Consider the following 20,470-nt stretch of genomic DNA (forward strand, 5'->3'; position numbering starts at 1 on the left):
TGCCACTAATAGCAGAGGAAATAGATGGAGGTCTAACTGTGAGTTTTTGTTGTGGGCCCCCAGGAGCAGGGTCTGCCTGCTSAGCAGAGAGACCTCTCACAGCACTCTCTCAATCAGCCTTATTGATCAGCACTGCTATTGGCATAATCCCTGTGAATAAAATGCTGCTCTATTGAGTCCAAATCCCTACTGGGATTCAGAATGGAGAGACATAACCTTTTGCATCTTGGCTTTGTGCACTTCTATTCAAGTCCTCACCAGTAACAACCTTGCTCCCTTGCAGAGAGGAACGGATAGATAAAGTGGAAATGTGTCGCAATGTGGAGTTGGAGCACAGAATCTCGCAAAAATACCTGTTTTTCTTCTTACTTTCCACAACTACAGTTTCAGCAGCAGACCAAGAGATAAATTATTGAAATTATTAATAAAATCAAGGGCAGGTCAAACCGTGTTTTTCTGGGCCTTGACTCACTTATGATGACATCAAAGAGAGAAGGCTTGACTTGTGCATCTAGATACACTCCCTGTTGTTACACCAGGAACCCCCTTGACATTTGAAATAATTGGAAGATGAAAAAGACAATGTTTATACAGATTCTCAGTGTACAGAATGTGCAGTGTTTTTTAACCACATCTTAAAGAACAAGCATTATATTTTCTCGTGATTTATACTGGTGTACGAGGAGGGAAACTACCTCTTCACATTTACTTTCCGATTTCAGAACAATTTCAACTTCCTAGAAAAAAGATTGCTTTAGTAATCTCAATAAGTGTTGCAAATGGTTATAAATAGGGAATCCATTCGGTCCATTTCTTAACATTAGCAGGCACTAGCCTTTTGGTCCGTCAATATCCCTTTTCTCTCTGTTACTGCCATAAGGAACTGCCTTTATCCTTTATTTCCCTGAGCCTCAGAATGACTTTAGGTAGTCGAGTAATTTCCCATATCATGTATTTATTTAGTAATTAATATGTATTTATTTGTGTATTAATCTATGATCTATGTATTTAATATTAAATAGTACACAGTCCTTTTTCATTAGTTCGGTTGTAAAGTTACTGTTTCTCAGTGGTCCTTTGTTTTCTGTTTGGCTGGAATATAGGGCAGTACTGTTTCTCAGTGGTCCTTTGTTTTCTGTTTGGCTGGAATATAGGGCAGTACTGTTTGGGTGCTTTTATCTGAAACAGTCTGTGTGCTGCTGTTCCGTAGCAGTTTTTTCCGGCAGCTTGCGGGATTGAGAAGACCCTTTCTGAGCAGCGTGTGAGTCCCCGCTGCCACGTTCACTGGGAACGAGACATAAGAAGGGTCCAGACAGTTATGGAGGACGGAGTGCTCTGAGGAGGAGAGCGGTGGTGTGGGCGAGCCGGCTTGACTAGGACTGGGCTCACTGTCGTCAGTGTCTGGGGTCGCACAGCCGCCCTTCTCCTCATCTCCCTCCTCTTCATCCTCCTCGTCATCATCACAGCACAGCGCGTGGTATAGGATCTTGTCACTGAAGCGGACTCTCTCTCTGGTGCCGGACGTGCGAGAGGTCTTGTGGCTGTGTGTGGAGCTGGAGGCCTCTTCGCTGGCGCTGGACGAGTCTGGGGTGACTATGAGAGGTCCGTTAGGAATGGGCAGCCCCCCATTCATTTGGGAGTAGGCTGATGCGGTTGTGGGGGGTGGGGTTGGGGTCTGGGTCTGGGTAGGGATGCACCCACGCCCCGCCCCCGGCTCCAGCCCTGCATCCGTGGGCTGCTCTGTTGGCGCTGCTTTGTGGGCGGCGTTTGCTGCAGCGACGGAAGCCTCCAGATAGCTGCAGAACTCCCAGCTGTCTGAGAGCACGTCAGGATTGAGGAAGTCCAGCCTGAAGGCCTCGCCCAGGCCCCTCTCACTGCTGGACGTGCTGCTCGCTGTGGCCACCGTCCAGTCATCCGGCTCCAGGTCAAAGTCAAAGTCTGACGTCAGCTTGTCYATCTGACCCACCACCTAGAAGAGTAGAGAGAGAGCAGAATAGATGTTTAGAAGATATGGTCTACATTATTATACATTATGTTCTTGACCTAATATGTTGTTAACTACACATGAATATGCTTTCCACTATGAAGGCAAGTACTTCACACACCACCTGGGATAGCAAGGAGGGAGGCGAGGCGGGGGGGGCGGATGATTTGAAGGTATAGACATGTTTTTAAACACTACTTTACAATAATATGATAATTTAACGTCCACTATGAAGACATGCAGTGGGGTCTGAAATGATTGAAACCCTTGATAAATATGAGCAAAAATGACATGTTTAAAATCAATAATTCAAATACTGAGCTATATTGTATTGTCATTTCTAGTATTTTACTAGAAATGCTCAGAGAAAGAGATTTTGTTTAGATAGTAATAAAACAAATCTCAAAAAGGTAGGGTTAAAAATTATTGACAACCTTTCGATACTTCACCTTGCGGGGATAACGCCTTTTTCTAAAATGTTTTATGAGTTTGTGAACGCAGTGGGAGGGATCCTACACCATTCCTCCATACAGAATCCTTCCAGATCCTTGATATCCTTCGTCTGCACTTACGGACTGCCAATTCAAACCATAGGTTTTCAATGGGGTTCAAGTCCGGAGACAGATGGCCATTGCAAAATGTTGATTTTGTGGCCAATTCACCAATTGTTTATGGATTTTGTTGTATGCTTGGGGTTATTGTCTTGCTGGAAGATTCACTTGTGGCCAAGATACAGCCTCCTGGCAGAGACAACCGGGTTTTTTGCTAAAATGTCCTATACTGGGTAAATTTCGTGATGCCGTTGACCTTAACAATGGCCCTAGGAACAGTGGAAGCATAACATCAAAGATCTGCCCTGAATTGTAAGACACTGTCACTAGCTGTCTACCACCTGGTACTATACCCTGCACCTTAGAGGCTACTGCCATATGTACATAAAATCATTGAACAATGGTCACTTTAATCATGCTTACATACTGTTTTACCCACTTTATACTGTATTCTAGTCATGTCTCATACTATATAACTACTGCTGTACACACCTTTTCGATTCATATACTGTCTATACTGTCTATACACACCATTCATATACATACATGTACATCTTTATTTATATTCCGGACTCTGACATTGCTCGTTTTGATAATGCTCATTCTGATGTCTTAATCTATTGTTCTTTTTTACAAAATAAAAAAATTGGGATTAGGTGTGTATTGTTATTGTATTGCTAGATATTGATGCATTGTTTGAGCTAGAAACATAATCCATTCACTGCACCTGCGATAACAACAATAAAACTGTGTCCGCGACTAATAAACTTTGATTCGATTTAGATTTGATCTAACACCATATTTTACAGTAGGTAAAATATAAAATACGGTGGTGGATCTTTGATGTTATGGGGCTATTTGCTTCCACTGGTCCTAGGGCCATTGTTAACAGCATCATGAACTTTATTCAGTACCAGGAGGCTACCAGGAGGCTGAAATTTGGCCACAAGAAGATCTTTTAGTAAGACAATAACCTTAAACACACATCGAAATCCACAAAGAAATGGTTAATTGGCCACAAAATCAACATTTTACAATGGCCATCTCAGTCTCCGGACTTTAAACCCATTGAAAACCTGAGGTTTGAATTGAAGAGGGCAGTCCATAAGCACAGACCTGGAAAGGTCTGGAAGGATTCTATGTGGAGGAATGGTCTAAGATCCCTCCCAATGTGTTATCCAACATTTTTTTTAAAGGCTCAATGCCGTTAACCTCGCAAGGTGAGGTATTAAAAGGTGTTAAAAACAGGGGTGTCAATAATTTTGACCCCTACCTTTTTTGAGAAAGAAAATGATCATTTGGTGTAAAACAAAATCTCTTTCTCTGAGAAATTGTATTAGTTTAAAATAACATAATTTCATTTTTTTTTAAGCGTAGGTCTACAATATAGTTCATTATTTGAATTATTTAATTTGTACAGTCATCTTCATTCTTTACACGATTCGATTTAAGATACCTATACATTCTACTAGTATGAAGAAAATGTACTTCACACTAAATCAAGCCGTAATGAAGCTTGACTTTCACCCACTGTACAGGGAGTCAAACTAGCAGGGTAGTTTATCAACCTGGCTTGGCAAAATCAACCTCAATACTCCTCATCAGCACCACCCATGCTGTATGAGTGTTTATGGTCTCATGAATAGAAAGCACTTGAGCCCACAACACCATTGATTTTGTTGATTTGCTGATGGCACATAAAATTCGAGCCTCAAACACTTGACATTTGAGCACCTTAATCAACACATCGCGCTCTCGTAAGCAATCTATTGTAAAATGGAAAAATGCTCAGCATTCATGTAGTTTGTAAGTGATACATTTCTCTAAACCATTCCACAATTAATACTAGTGTTTCTCAGAACATGTGCATATGGAAATGGAGCAATATTTTTGTTGAAGAGCTGAGACATGCTGATCTTTTTTCCACCTAAATCTGCTATTTGCCTCTGTGCTTTCAAATGGTCATTGTGACATCAACTGAGCAGTATCAGAAAAACCATCCCCTGTCTGCACGAGGTATTAAAACCCTCATTCATTATTTCAGCACAATGACTTTAAAGGAGCAATTAACAGTCCCAAAGACCTGACTACACAAATACCCTGATTAAAACCCCAGTATCATTCAGCTGGTGTGCTAACTGACTGCTCAGGTGATATCTAGTGCAAACACAGCCTTTTGGCATCAACGAGCTTCATAATCTCTGATAGATCGCAACAGGACAGAATCTTACATAAATATATAGAGTGTCTATTTAGAAAATAGAAAAAGAACAATGCCTTGCATTGCCCACCAACAACTGTTCACAGATGGAGGAAACCATTTTTGAAGGACTCACAGAGACTATAGGGAGGCTACAGTACATCATACAACAGAGGAGCAATGGAGGGTATTATCATGCAATATTTGTCCAAAACGTACCGATTTGTATTATTTACAAACCCAAAGCGTCCTGTTCTTATCATAGTCCATATCATGGTAGTGAATTCAACCATCTGCATTTGAACCAGTCTTGGAACAGCCCATCCRCATTTTCCTGATTTCAATCATTCTGTTTCTTTGTAGTATATCTAATGCAGGCATGTGACGTGTGTATCTGTATAAGGCTTTGGGTAAACAGATTGTCAGGTTTGTGTATGGCGTGCATAGGTTTCTGTGTGGGTGTGCCAGGCCTGGCTGAGCAGCTTTGCATGCCACAGGAGCTTCAGTACCAGGGCTATGTTTTCCTCCATTGACAGTCAGCCCTGTGGGAGCAGATCCTCTGTGGGGGCACTAAGCGGTGAGCTGAATGGGTAAACCAACCTGTCTGTTGAATGATTTGCAGACTTTAAACTAATGCGGGATGATTCTCACACCCAGAGGGAATGGAATGGCTTTGTTTAGTTGATTACTCATCCTGAAAAAAAAAGGGATTTAATTTAATCAGTGTGTTTAGAAAAGTATGGTCTGTCAGAATCATTTCACGAGTCCGCCTGAACGCCTGACGCTGACCTAATTTAACTGCCTTAATTGGATATCAATTAATAAAGCACCCAAGAACAGAGGCATATAATTTCCAGTCATAATATGTTAAACAAATCCCTTTTGTAAAAAACAAAATGGATTTGAATACAAAAGAATGGCAAACACTGACTACCAACCAAAGCCTTTTTGACTGACACATCCGCTAAGATAAGATATTTAAATGCTACAAAWTATGTTTATAGTCGTTAAACAACATTGGTGGCCCAGCTCACATCCTATCATGAGATATTCTCCCCAGGATTAACCCACCGTGAGCCCTCTCTCCCAGGCACTGTTACACCGTCATCAGCTTCCAGCATGTACGCTAATTTAGCTTGATAACAGTCTAGGTCACATATGGGCTCAATGCAGCAACAGTGATCAGTAATCTCAGTCTTTTCTTCCAGGAAGAAAGAAAAATGTGGCATGAGTGAGCTATAGAGTGAATTATTGGGTAAACAGATTGCATAAGCGTAAAGGATGAATGAACACATCAGGAACAAGTCATTAGCGAGGGACACACTGTGTTTGGAATGGAGAGAGCACAATGAGGACCAGCAACAGTAATTACAAGCTTTAGAGTAAAATCACATCTTTTTGATGGGTTCCATAGCTCATGATGTCACAGCAGATTGCAGCTGGACCACGACACAGAATCGGCTTTGAAACATTGTTTGGCTTCACACCTGACTTGTAAAAGAACACTTTTTCTTTTGAATAGAGCTAAACACTTTTCATATTTACAAATGCTGACAAGTAGAATATAACAGGCAACCCTGTGGCACAATTGTTGGACCTCAGGGTGCAAGGCCACTGGTTTCCATCCACCCCTCGCCATTTTCTATGGAATTGTTATTTGGTCCTTTGTAGCTCAACTGCAATACAGTTGTAGCTACAGTGACCTATCCAGTCCACTTATTACTGTTTCAGTAACAACATCAAGGTTTTACTGCTAACTTACAAAGCATTACATGGGCTTGCTCCTACCTATCTTTCCGATTTGGTCCTGCCGTACATACCTACACGTACGCTACGGTCACAAGAGCAGGCCTCCTAATTGTCCCTATAATTTCTAAGCAAACAGCTGGAGGCAGGGCTTTCTCCTATAGAGCTCAATTTTTATGGAATGGTCTGCCTACCCATGTGAGAGACGCAGACTCGGTCTCAACCTTTAAGTCTTTATTGAAGACTAATCTCTTCAGTAGGTCCTATGATTGAGTGTAGTCTGGCCCAGGAGTGTGAAGGTGAACGGAAAGGCACTGGAGCAACGAATCACCCTTGCTTTCTCTGCCTGGCCGGTTCCCCTCTCTCCACTGGGATTCTCTACCTCTAACCCTATTACAGGGGCTGAGTAACTGGCTTACTGGTGCTCTTCCATGCCTTCCCTAGGAGGGGTGCGTCACTTGAGTGGGTTGAGTCACTTGAGTGGTCTTCCTGTCTGGGTTGGCGCCTCCCCTTGGGTTGTGCCGTGGCGGAGATCTTTGTGGGCTATACTCGGCCTTGTCTCAGGATGGTAAATTGGTGGTTGAAGATATCCCTCTAGTGGTGTGGGGGCTGTGCTTTGGCAAAGTGGGTGGGGTTATATCCTGCCTGTTTGGCCCTGTCCGGGGGTATCATCGGGATGGGGCCACAGTGTCTCCTGACCCCTCCTGTCTCAGCCTCCAGTATTTATGCTGCAGTAGTTTATGTTCGGGGGGTCAGTCTGTTATTTCTGGAGTATTTCTCCTGTCTTATCGGTGTCCTGTGTGAATTTAAGTATGCTCTCTAATTCTCTCTTTCTCTCTTTCTTTCTTTCTCTCTCTCGGAGGACCTGAGCCCTAGGACCATGCCTCAGGACTACCTGGCATGATGGACTCCTTGCTGTCCCCAGTCCACCTGGCCGTGCTGCTGCTCCAGTTTCAACTGTTCTGCCTGTGACTATGGAACCCTGACCTGTTCATCGGACGTGCTACCTGTCCCAGACCTGCTGTTTTCAACTCTCTAGAGACAGCAGGAGTGGTAGAGATACTCTGAATGATCGGCTATGAAAAGCCAACTGACATTTACTCCTGAGGTGCTGACCTGTTGCACCCTCGACAACTACTGTGATTATTATTATCTGACCATGGTAGTCATTTATGAACATTTGAACATCTTGGCCATGTTCTGTTTTAATCTCCACCCGGCACAGCCAGAAAGACTGGCCACCCCTCATAGCCTGGTTCCTCTCTAGGTTCTTCCTAGGTTTTGGCCTTTCTAGGGAGTTTTTTCCTAGCCACCGTGCTTCTACACCTGCATTGCTTGCCGTTTGGGGTTTTAGGCTGGGTTTCTGTACAGCACTTTGAGATATCAGCTGATGTAAGAAGGACTATATAAATACATTTGATTGAATTTGATTGATAATGACTACAGAGAAGATAGATTCGTTGTTTTCTTTCTTATTTCGGGAGATACATCCACACTCTCTATTTATCCATTGTCTGTGCCGGCATGATTGTGGCAGCCTGTGACTGTGACTGACTCAAAACAATCCCAGCTCGGCTCGAAGCACATGATCATAATTGGGCCAAGTACTCAAAACTGAGCCTCGTCATTTTGGAGTGCTCAAAGGTGGCTTTGTGAGAAAGGCTGTGTGTGTGAATGTCAGCTGAGGTTTACCACCCCCAACTCTCCATCTGCCATGATTGGCCTGCTGGTAATTGATGGTCAGGCTGAAGAAGGGCACTTGGGAGCACAGCCTGTGACAGAGCCTTACAGTGAGGAGGGGGAACCAGGAGGGAAGTATTGGAACATGGAGTGATGGTTGATGCTGTGATTCTCTGTTAAAGCCTTAGCTCTGCTCTGTTCTGCAGAGAGCTGTCTGAGACAGTGCAGTGTCCTCTATTAAAGGGCCATTCTTCAGTTGAAACAATMAACAAAGTGGACACCCCGCRTCTGTTTTGGTAAAAAGCTGAGGGATTTATAGACAGAACTATGGAAGCATGGACCAACCAGCCATGATATCAAAATTATAGTTTTAACCATGTTTTGAATCTATGCAGTGTTTGTTTACATTTACAATGTTTACAAACAGTTGAGTAAAACCAGCTTATCTTTTGGGTTTTAACTGGGTGTGACAGGAACTAAGTTCATGAGGCATTTATAAGTTATATTCTTCAAGAATCAATGTGTATATATCCTTGATTTCTAAGACAAAAAAAATGATGTAGCTACTGCAGATTGCTCATTTAAACCCCCCCTGCTTTCCTAACGTTCCCCGCTACATGAAATGGTAATGTAGCCAATTATATATGAGGGGTGTTGAAGCTTTATTACTACTATCTGTCTGTGTGTAATGTCCTGTCTCGTAGTTGTGCTCCTTTTATACAGTTTGTCTTGTTGTTCCGGTCATTGTATTTGAAGCAGCAACATGACCATGCTGTTGAGGTCAAAACCAGCAAATGTGATAATGAGTGTTTGAATTGCCTGTTGACAAGGAGGCTGATATTTACCGCATGCTCTTATCACTCCATTGATGTATAAACAGATGTTTAATGTGGTACGTTTGCTTCGGTATGCATTGGTGGTTTTAATGTAGGAAAACATTCCAGCTAGCTGTCTGTCTAGTAAACAAAGGAAATCCCTCATCTCTTGAAAATACTTTGAATACATGTAATCTAAATAGGTTATATGTATTTGTTTTGTAATTCACAGACCAATATGAATCATTCCAACCTAATGTCTACAGACCATTTTGTATGTTTGTTGGTAGTAGCAGTGTAGAATGACTTACAGAGGTCGGAGTCTGGGAAAAAAAGAATAGTGGCTGCCAGCTACTGCCATGCTTTTAACCACTGTCATCATTCCTCTATTCATTTATCACTACACTACCACTTCTATAATCTACTACTACTACTACTACTACTACTACTACTACTACTACTACTACTACTACTACTTCTACTACTACTGTACTACAATTGCTGCTATGCAATCAATGTAGCATTATTTTAATGAGACATGCAAAACACATTAAATGTAATAACCGTCTCTGAGTTTTCATGAGACAGATACACATGCTGTATTAGTGAATCCTTCCTCTGTGATGCAGACTATCTGATTTAAAACCATTAAACAATATTTATGTGACCCTCCARCTGTTCCTGTGTCTCTCTCTCTGTATTTCCCCCTGTCATTTTTCAAGTTTACTTCGAAAAGTTTGCAGCGCTAACTCGTTAATTATGTTACATCAAGCGTCTGGCWTCGATTTTATTTTTCAGAGCGAAAATGTGAAATGTGTTCAATAGCGTAATTAAAGCATCTCAATGTCATTTTATTCTCAACATGTCACAATGGATTCCCAGCCTGTCCTTGTGCAGCACTTCTAGTGTTGGGAAGCAGTTCATGCCAATTAGAAAGCCTCAGCAATTACCAAAATGGCCTAGCATGCTGACTCTGAAGTGAAACGTTTGCAAATATAGTTTTAATGTATTTAGTTCCTGCAGCTTCCCAGCTCCTCCTCACCCAGTGCCCCATGCCTGTTTCCACATAATTTAGCTCTCCTCAATACAAGGATAGCAGAGCGTCCTGTTGTTGGAGTATCTCTGAGATACTGTTTATCACATCCCACTGAAACTAATTCATCATCCTAGCTCCAATCTGAAAGGACATGTTTACTGATTTCCCTTGAAAAATTGCTTTTTAGTGTCCAATGAAAATCGTAGGTCTGCCGTGCTTCTGAAACATAAATAGTTCTGTATTTCATTTTTTTTTTTATCCTAAAGGGCACCTTACTCACAATCTATTCAATCTGAATAATCACCTTTCTCTGGTAAAGTTTTCTGTCAGCAAAATTCCATAATTGACCCTGCAAAGTGTGAGGTTTGATAAGGGAGGAAGAAGTCACAACAGCCATGTTAGAAGGACCTGCCTGATTTAGGTCAACCTGATTGGTGAGACTGTGATGTTTCTCGGTGTTGGCACCGGCGGGATAAACGATGTCTTTGAAATGCTCCCTGCAAGCTGTAATTATCCTGTCATGAGAGAGGACTATAAGCCTGGTAGTTCACATGCATCCCTCCCTCCCTCATTACACTTTTTAATCTTTCCCTCCAAAACACTCATCTTTATGGAAGCCTTAAAGGGGCTGTGCATATTCACAAACAACACGGTCGCCGTGATGAGGATGAGAGCAGAGCCGGTGACACTCCCTGACAACTCGCTAATCAAAAGCAGCATCACAATCTCACTGCATAATGGACATCAATCAAGACAGGACAGAAGCAAGTTTAGGATTCCGACTGCAGCCAGAGTGCAGTCCTGGAGGGCTGATACATCACATCAACCACTCTTTTTACTCCACTGCTCTCAATAGCTCAATCCAGGTCATTATTTTGGCCGACTGACTCCCCCCACCTGCCGTTTGATATATACTGTAACTAATTGGGATGTTTCTGTATAAACATAGTGGGAGATTGTAGGGACCAGAGATGTAAGGCGTAAATACTGAAACACTCTGTGGAGGAACAGACCATGCTTTTAGTAGTACCACAGAGTGTGTTCCACCGACCAAGGCATGGCTGTGTACTGTAGCAATGCATGCTGGACATTTATAGAGGTTCTCCTTCATTGGTTCTATCTTTGAGGAGCCCCAGCGCTTGTAATGACCTGAAATAGATGGAAGCGCCACGCTACTGGGCTTCTCACTGTGTCTGCTTCCCAGAGATAGCTCTTGGATTAAGCACCAGGCAGCTCGTGTGGCATCAGGTCACGCTGGGAGCAGCCTAGGAAATGAGTGTGCTGTGAGAAGCAGCCAGGCCAAGCTGACCCTTTTAATGACTTGGTTGCCGAGCAGTTTCTACTGTACCAGGCAGACACATNTAGGAAATGAGTGTGCTGTGAGAAGCAGCCAGGCCAAGCTGACCCTTTTAATGACTTGGTTGCCGAGCAGTTTCTACTGTACCAGGCAGACACATCCTAGACACTCTCTTTCTGTGGGAGGGACAGTAAAGGCCTGGCTGTCAGTGATAGTTTGGGGTGTGTTGGACTAGGGAGGGGGGAGTGTAGGGACATAGTCGACATAGGGATAGGGCAGGGTGTTGTTGGTAGAGAGGACGTCGTGCCACAGGAAGAAGCTCAGCCCAATCCAAAGGTAAATCTTCCAACCTCGCTGACAGAGAGAGTGGAAGTCTCACTGAAAACAACAACCCAGTGAGCAGACAATTCCCCCAGTCAAGATTATCTCAAAACCAGCTCAGTTTAATGAAGTATTTGGATGAGAGAGAGTGCCTGTGTGGTTTGTGTGCGTGTCCACGAATGGGTGTTTGAGTGTCTGTGGTGGTGGGTATTGGGCACTATTTTTACATGATCGTTTCTGTTTACAGTACAACAGTGTCACCATAAGATAACATCTGATCCATACATTGAGCGGCCCTAACCCTATTCCTCAATGAGACCCTGGTCTGTGTGTGTTCTCATTGTTCTGGGGGCACAGGGGGCTCTAGGAGAAATGCCCAGGAGAAAGAAAAGCAGTATGCACTGTCCTCTAAATACAGGGCACACGATCAATATGCTACTGGCATTTCTAGGTTTCCTTGGCCCGCTACGCTTATCTTAATGGGAGTGCGGCCCCATTTTATTTTATTGTGTGAACCCCATATATCATTACCCAACAAATGTAGCCTGCTCGACCATACCGAAGTAGAAATATTGAAGCCTAGAGAAATACTACTTATGCAATTTCTTTTTTGTTTCACTGTGCACTACTACATATCTGTGGCGAATCCATTTCTATTCCATCTTGTTTGTCTTTGTTGTGTTCACTCAAGTAAAGGTCTCTGTAGTCATTTCCACGGAAACACTTACAGGAACATCCTACAATCAATGATATGTTACTAGTCAGAGTAGCATGGCATGGTTCCCATACTAATCAGATATGAGTTTCCATCTAGGCAAATCCGCTTATGTTTACAATGCCCCGGTGCCTTTTCCCTCAGTTCAGAAAGTTCTTTACTAGCCTATGAACATGAGTATCCCTGCATGGACAGCAATTGACTTATTAGTGGATAGATTTAATAGGTAGATTTGAATGTTCAACAAAGTGTACTGTAGATAACAGGATGTCCAAGAGGTCATGAAACCAGAAAATGSGGCATGATGGGTACTCTGCATAGGGAATTCAGTGCTTTGCTAGATGGTGCACTCCTCACCATAGTGAAGTAGAAAATGGATATATTGAAATGACTAAACAATTTGTCTTTGCTTCCAGCTTTCCGCCATTTCTATATGTGACAATCCGTAGGGCGTTCTTCCCAACTAGTGACAAAACCTGTCACAACGCATCTCCTTCACGTTCTCTCTCCTACAAGCAGTAGGATGTCTTTGAAGCTGCAACACCTTTATCAGACATGGCAGTTCCTAAAACTCTCCCTCCCTATAATACAGGGTTAAACTGGAGGGGAGAAGCGGGAGATTTTACAGATTTTACTCCCTACTCACACCACACACTGCGCCTGGATTAAATGAAGTCCTATAGCCACATACTGTACGTAGGTAGGATCTCATTTGAACAATGAAACTCCATGACGACCAATTTTAACATGTCAGGTGAAACACTCAAACAGCTGATTTCCAATACCGCACTGTATGTCATTTCCAGCTTTAGACAACTCTTCCCCAATCAACTCCTTGGAGAGGTAGAGGACCTGTCAGCCAATCAACAACCTACTTGGTCCTTTCTAAATGTTCTCATGTGTTCTCAGGAACCTCTCCCAGAGGTACTGCAAACAAATGAACATTGAGATAGATTGATGACTCTCAGCATCAGAACAACAAGGTTGCTCTTGCTTTATGCATAATAAGAAAGGTTGGCGCTGCAGGTGAGGTGTCACAGTGAAAGCAGTTGTGTAAGCCATCAGTGGGATGTCAGAAATATCAATATGCACTCAATGTATCATCTCCAGGGGGTTTAACTAGGTTATTAGGGATTATGTTGTAGAACAAGATAACCTTTGCCATCAAGGAAATTTTGACAATACACAAAAGTGGGGCAAAATAGACTGCATCACTCCAAATAATTATAGCAACATTTATTTAATTGTATGCCAACCTACAGAGGGTGAATTTATTGTGTCTGGGTTTAAAATTAAACTGGAGATTCGTGATGCGTGATGTACTCAATATAGTCATTTATGTTGTCTGTGACATTTCAAATATGTTTTCGAAATACGAGCTACGCTGAGAATTGCAAGAGTTGCATTCTTGCTTGACAACAGCATTACTTTAGTTGCGGAGTCAAAACATCACCCATGAACTGCATTGAAGCATATGGAAAGTCAGATGTGAATATGAGTACTACCACTGCAGTAGCTGATATCATCACAGCCAGTCAGAACCAGATGCCTATTTCAGTTTGTGTTAGCAACATTGAAACGTTTTCCCATTTCTCTTTGTGTCTCTCTCTGTATCCAAGGTTTAACACTTGGAACAAGAAAAAAAAAACTTATTTCAACAAATATTTGCTGGATGTAAAACGTTAGCCTTCCAATGTGAGAATGAGTCGTTAGTGATGCCCAGGTGTGCTGGCACAGGGCTCCACTGTGGGCCGTTTTTTTCTCCCCTGCTTTGTATGTCTTTTACTGGAGACCTCTCCTGGTGGGAGTCGTTAGTCAATGTGTATGGATCCAGTCATACTCCTTTAATTACGTGTTGAAATATGCGGATGCTATGACCTGATACATATMAATCGCWTGCAGACTTYAAATCTTTTGAGGATATATACATGCTCATTCACAGAGAAAACATCTTAATTACATAGCTCCCTTTTGGCATTTTTCTCCCAACAATCCTCCTGATTTGTTTTGTTCAGTGTGTATGTTTTGTGTGTGAGTTGTGTGTGTGTGTGTGCATGTGTTTGTATGTGTGTGTATGTGTGCGCGCACGTGCATGTGTGTGTGTCCCTTGGTAATTACAGGTTGCAGCGGTTGGCATGGAGTTATAATAGAATAGAGGGGGTGAAGGGGGAGGGAGAAGTGGTTGTGATGTCTGCTTGCTAGAGTGTGTGGGAAGGACACCAGCACATTGACTTCTTCTCCAGTGCACATCAATAACTCTGGTCTGATATGACAGAGTGGACCAGGCAACCCTGCCTCTATGGTGAGTAAAGTAGTCTAGCTAGCAGGCTAAAACACATAAACACATCATCTGATAATGGGGKAACCTTATGTGCATGTATCAGAATRTCTGTCTTAAGCCTGCTACATTGTATGTTTCTCTCCCCTCATTACAGATAAGGAGAAAAAACACGGCATGAAGTCCTCCGCCCTTAGCCTGTATGTGTATTCTGTAGGAATGTATTTAAAGTGGGCAATTAACAGAGAGAGATAAGCAACATACAGTACTGTGGGGGGAGAAAAGACAGGAGAAGTCATTTTCTGTCTCTTCTCTCTCACTCCATCTTTTCTCTTTAAATTGCCAGTACAGTCCATAAACAGTGGGGCTATTGTTGCCGTGCTGTTGACCCAAATTGGAGGGAATGGAGATGTATTGTTCCATGTAAAAGCGTATTCAGCTTTTCAATAAAGTCAGTGTTGGCACGGGGAAAAGTGTGAAGCCGGGCCTGCAGCTAATTAGCAGGTAGAAGCTAGCTAGCTACGAGGCTTCACTATGCCATCTGCGTGTTGGAGGTTTCTGTGAGTCACTCTTGGATGAGCCTTCCTTACATTCTTTCTGATGAAGATCTCTTTATCATCTCTCCTTTCTCCCTGACTCTGGCCTGTCCTCCGTGACCCTGGCCTGTACTCAGCCTGCCAATGAAAACGCCACTCTCTAAACCCGTGCTGCTCCACTATCAGTCCAGGTGATGCAACGCCTACCTTTCTCTAAGGAAACACTGATGCAACATCCTCACTCACTTAACATACACTGCTCTGCAGAATGTTTCTAGAAATATTTGAAAAGGCTGCATTAATAACCAATGGAATCCATGTCCATGCTTTATGTAGAAAGGAGAGTAACCAGACCTCCCCAATGCTGCATGGTTCTGCAGTCGGCCTGTTGTTTTGACTCCTCTTAGTGTGTGGAGCTCTCGTCTCCCACTCTGGCAGCCTTGTCTCCGATTGATGACAACTATTGGAGGGAGCATTCTGGGGGCTGGATGGAGAAATTACTAACGTACGCATGTACGCACACCGTACACCTAGGCACTCAAACTCAAATCAAATGTTATTGGTCACATACACATGGTTAGCAGATGTTATTGCGAGTGTAGCGAAATGATTGTGCTTCTAGTTCCGACAGTGCAGCAATATCGAACAAGTCATCTAACAATTCCACAACAACTACCCAATACACACAAATCTAAGTAAAGAGATGGAATAAGAATATGTACACTACCATTCAAAAGTTTGGGGTCACTTAGAAATGTCCTTGTTTTTGAAAGAAAATCAAAAATAATTGTCCATTAAAAAAACATCAAATTGATCTGAAATACAGAGTAGACATTGTTAATGTTGTAAATTAATATTGTAGCTGGAAACGGCTGATTTGGGCGGGACCCAGGTCGAGACCCAGGGCCTCAAGCTTAATGATGAGCTTGGAGGGTACTATGGTGTTGAATGCTGAGCTGTAGTTATTAAACAGCATTCTTACATAGGTATTCCTCTTGTCCAGATGGGATAGGGCCGTGTGCAGTGTGATGGCGATTGCATCGTCTGTGGACCTATTGGGGCGGTATGCAAACTGAGGTGGGTCTAGGGTGGCCAGTAYGATGGAGGTGATATGATCCTTGACTAGTCTTTCAAAGCACTTCATGATGACAGAAGTGAGTGCTACGGGGCGATAGTCATTCAGTTCAGTTACCTTTGCTTTCTTGGGTACAGGAACAATGGTGGCCATCTTGAAGCATGTGGGGACAGCAGACTGGGATAGGGAGAGATTGAATATGTCTGTCAACACACCAGCCAGCTTGTCTGCGCATGCTCTGAGGACGTGGCTAGGGATGCCGTCTGGGCCAGCAGCCTTGCGAGGGTTAACACGTTTAAATGTCTTACTCACGTCGGCCATGGAGAAGGAGAGCCCACAGTCTTTGGTAGCGGGCCGCGTCGGTGGCACTCTATTATCCTCAAAGCGGGCAAAGAAGGTGTTATGTTTGTCTATAAGCAAGACGTCAGTGTACTGTGACGTGGCTGATTTTCTTTTTGTAGTCAGTGATTGTCTGTAGACGCTGCCACATACGTCTTGTGTCTGAGCCGTTGAATTGCAACTCCACTTTGTGCCTATACTGACATTTCGCTTGTTTGATTGCCTTGCGGAGGGAATAACCACACTGCTTGTGTTCGGCCATATTCCAGGTCATCTTTCCATGGTTAAATGCGGTGGTGCGCGCTTTCAGTTTTGCGCAAACCACAGTGGGTACAACATCTCCTATGCACTTACTTATAAACTCACTCACTAAATCAGCGTATAAATCTATATTATTCTCTGAGGCTACCCTGAACATGTCCCAGTCAACATGATCAAAACAATCTTGAAGCGCGGATTCCGATGAGTCAGACCAGCATTGAATAGTCCTTGTCACGTGTATATCCTGTTTGAGTTTCAGCCTATAGGAGGGTAGAAGCAAAATGGAGTCGTGGTCAGATTTGCCGAACGGAGGGTGGGGGAGGGCATTGTATGCATTGCGGGAGTTAGAGTAGCCATGATCCAGTGTTTTGCCAGCCCGGGTACTACAATCAATATGCTGATAGAATTTAGGTAGCTTTGTTCTCAAATTTGCTTTGTTAAAATCCCCAGGTAAAATAAATGCAGCCTTAGGAAATATGGTTTCCAGTTTGCATAGAGTCCAATGAAATTCKTTGAGGGTTGTTGTGGTATCGGCTTGAGAGGGGATATATAAGGCTTTGACAATAACCAACGAGAATTCTCTTGGCAGATAATATGGTCATTTGATTGTGAGGAATTCTAAGTCAGGTGAACAAAAGGACTTAACCTGTTTGGGCTGCAGGGGCAGTATTGAGTAGCTCTGATAAAAGGTGCCCATTTCAAACGGCCTCGTACTCAATTCTTGCTCGTACAATATGCATATTATTATTACTATTGGATAGAAAACACTCTCTAGTTTCTAAAACCGTTTGAATTATATCTGTGAGTAAAACAGAACTCATTTGGCAGCAAACTTCCTGACCAGGAAGTGGAAAGTCTGAAAACGATGCTCTGTTCTAGGGCCTGCCTATAAATGGGCATGATACGTATTAGTATACATGCACGTCATACACCTTCCACTAGATGTCAAGAGGCAGTGAGAGAAGAAATGGAGTGTTTATCTTGGTCTGAGGTGGAATAAATGCTCTTGGCATGACGTGTCACCCATTTCCTGTTTTCTGGAACGTGCGAGAAGGGACCTGGTATTGCCTTCTGGAAAGCTGTCGTTATAGACAGCTACTATCTCCGGCTTTGATTTTATTTGATAAATGTGACAATATCATCGTAAAGTATGTTTTTTCAATATAGTTTTATTAGATTATTGAAATTTATTCGGGACGTTAGGCGTGTTGCGTTGTGTGCCTTTGTTCAGGAAGGAGAGCTTCGCGCCACTTGGCTAGTGTGCTTGCTAATTCAAGAGGGAAAAAGGACGTTCTAAAACCAAACAACGATTGTTCTGGACAAAGGACCCCTTGTACAACATTCTGATGGAAGCTCATCAAAAGTAGGACCCATTTTATGATGCTATTTCATATATCTGTCGAACATGTTGTACTAGTAGTTTGCCCCCAGATTTTGGGCACTCTCTCGCTATAACTAAGCTGGATGTCGTAATGAAGTTATTTTTAGAATTCTAACACTGCGATTGCATTAAGAACTAGTGTATCTATCATTTCCTATACAACATGTATTTTTTAGTAACGTTTATGTATAGTTATTTGGTCAGAATATGTGAATGGCAGAAAAATATCCGGACATTGTGGGAAAAAGATGCTACGTTAGCACAATGTATAACCACTGATTTCAGCTCTAAATATGCACATTTTCGAACAAAACATAAGTGTATGTATAACCTGATGTTATAGGACTGTCATCTGATGAAGCTTATCAAGGTTAGTCAAAAATTATATATCTTTTGCTGGTTTGTTACGATCGCTAACTTTCGCTGCTGGTAAATGGCTTGTGTTTCTGGCTATTGTGGTAAGCTAATATAATGCTATATTGTGTTTTCGCTGTAAAACACTTAATAAATCGGAAATATTGGCTGGAATCACAAGATGCCTGTCTTTCATTTGCTGTACACCATGTATTTTTCAGAAATGTTTTATGATGAGTATTTAGGTATTTGACGTTGGTGTCTGTAATTACTCTGGCTGCTTCGGTGCTATTTCTGATGGTAGCTGTGATGGTAGCTGCAATGTAAAACTGATTTATAGCTCAAATATGCACATTTTTCGAACAAAACATAGATTTATTGAATAACATGTTATAAGACTGCTGTCATCTGATGAAGTTGTTTCTTGGTTAGTTTGGTTGGTTCTTGGTTAGTTAGGTTGGTTTTGTGCATGCTACCTGTGCTGTGAAAAATGTCTGTCCTTTTTTGTATTTGGTGGTGYGCTAACATAAATATACGTGGTGTTTTCGCTGTAAAACATTMTAAAAATCAGACATGTTGGCTGGATTCACAAGATGTTTATCTTTCAAATGTTGTATTGGACTTGTTAATGTGTGAAAGTTAAATATTTCTAAAAAATATATTTTGAATTTCGCGCCCTGCACTTGAGCTGGCTGTTGTCATAAGTGTACCGACGTCGGGCTTGCAGCCAGAATAAGTTTTAAGTTCCTGTATGTTGTTACAATTACAGTGGCTTGGGAAAGTATTCACCCCCTTGGCATTTTTCCTATTTTGTTGCCTTACAACCTGGAATTAAAATAGATATTTTGAGGGGGTTGTATCATTTGATTTACACAACATGCCTACCACTTTGAAGATGCAAAATATTTTTTTATTGCGAAACAAACAAGAAATAAGACAAAAAAACGGAAAACTTGAGCATGCATAACTATTCACCCCCCCAAGTTGATACTTTGTAGAGCCACCTTTTGCAGCAATTACAGCTTCAAGTATCTTGGGGTATGTCTCTATAAGCTTGGCATATCTAGCCACTGAGATTTTTGCCCATTCTTCAAGGCAAAACTGCTCCAGCTCCTTAAAGTTGGATGGGTTCCGCTGGTGTACAGCAATCTTTAAGTCATACTAGGCCATTCCAAGACATTTAAATGTTTCCCCTTAATAAACCACTCGAGTGTTGCTTTAACAGTATGCTTAGGGTTATTGTCCTGCTGGACGGTGCACCTCCGTCCCAGTCTCAAATCTTTTGAAGACAGAAACAGGTTTCCCTCAAGAATTTCCCTGTATTTAGCGCCATCCATCATTCCTTCAATTCTGACCAGTTTCCCAGTCCCTGCCAATGAAAAACATACCCACAGCATGATGCTGCCACCACCATGCTTCACTGTGGGGATGGTGTTCTCTGGGTGATGTGAGGTGTTGGGTTTGCGCCAGACATAGTGTTTTCCTTGATGGCCAAAAAGCTCCGTTTTAGTCTCATCTAACCAGAGTACCTTCTTCCATATGTTTGGGGAGTCTCCCACATGCCTTTTGGCGAACACCAAATGTGTTTGCTATATTTTTCATTAAGCAATGGCTTTATTCTGGCCACTCTTCCATGAAGCCCAGCTCTGTGGAGTGTACGGCTTAAAGTGGTCCTATGAACAGATACTCCAATCTCCGCTGTGGAGCTTTGAAGCTCCTTCAGGGTTATCTTTGGTCTCTTTGTTGCCTCTCTGATTAATGCCCTCCTTGCCTGGTCTGTGAGTTTTGGTGGYCGGCCCTCTCTTGGCAGGTTTGTTGTGGTGCCATATTCTTTCCATTTTTTTATAATGCATTTAATGGTGCTCTGTGGGATGTTCAAAGGTTCTGATATTTTTCATAAC

The 20,470-nt window shown here is 42.5% G+C and overlaps 1 protein-coding gene across 1 annotated transcript; it reads right to left on the reverse strand.

The window, feature by feature from the left end:
- Positions 1–573: 573 nt before the first annotated feature.
- Positions 574–16,847, reverse strand: LOC112069405 (inhibitory synaptic factor 1-like). Its single transcript, XM_070438538.1, has 2 exons — positions 16,668–16,847; positions 574–1,969 (listed from the first exon to the last, which is right to left on the reverse strand). Exons 1-2 carry the CDS (start codon positions 16,845–16,847, stop codon positions 1,118–1,120), a joined length of 1,032 nt encoding a protein of 343 aa, XP_070294639.1. The 3' UTR covers positions 574–1,117.
- Positions 16,848–20,470: the final 3,623 nt, after the last annotated feature.

This window comes from Salvelinus sp. IW2-2015, unplaced genomic scaffold (genome assembly GCF_002910315.2).
Source record: "Salvelinus sp. IW2-2015 unplaced genomic scaffold, ASM291031v2 Un_scaffold1002, whole genome shotgun sequence".
NCBI lineage: Eukaryota > Metazoa > Chordata > Actinopteri > Salmoniformes > Salmonidae > Salvelinus > Salvelinus sp. IW2-2015.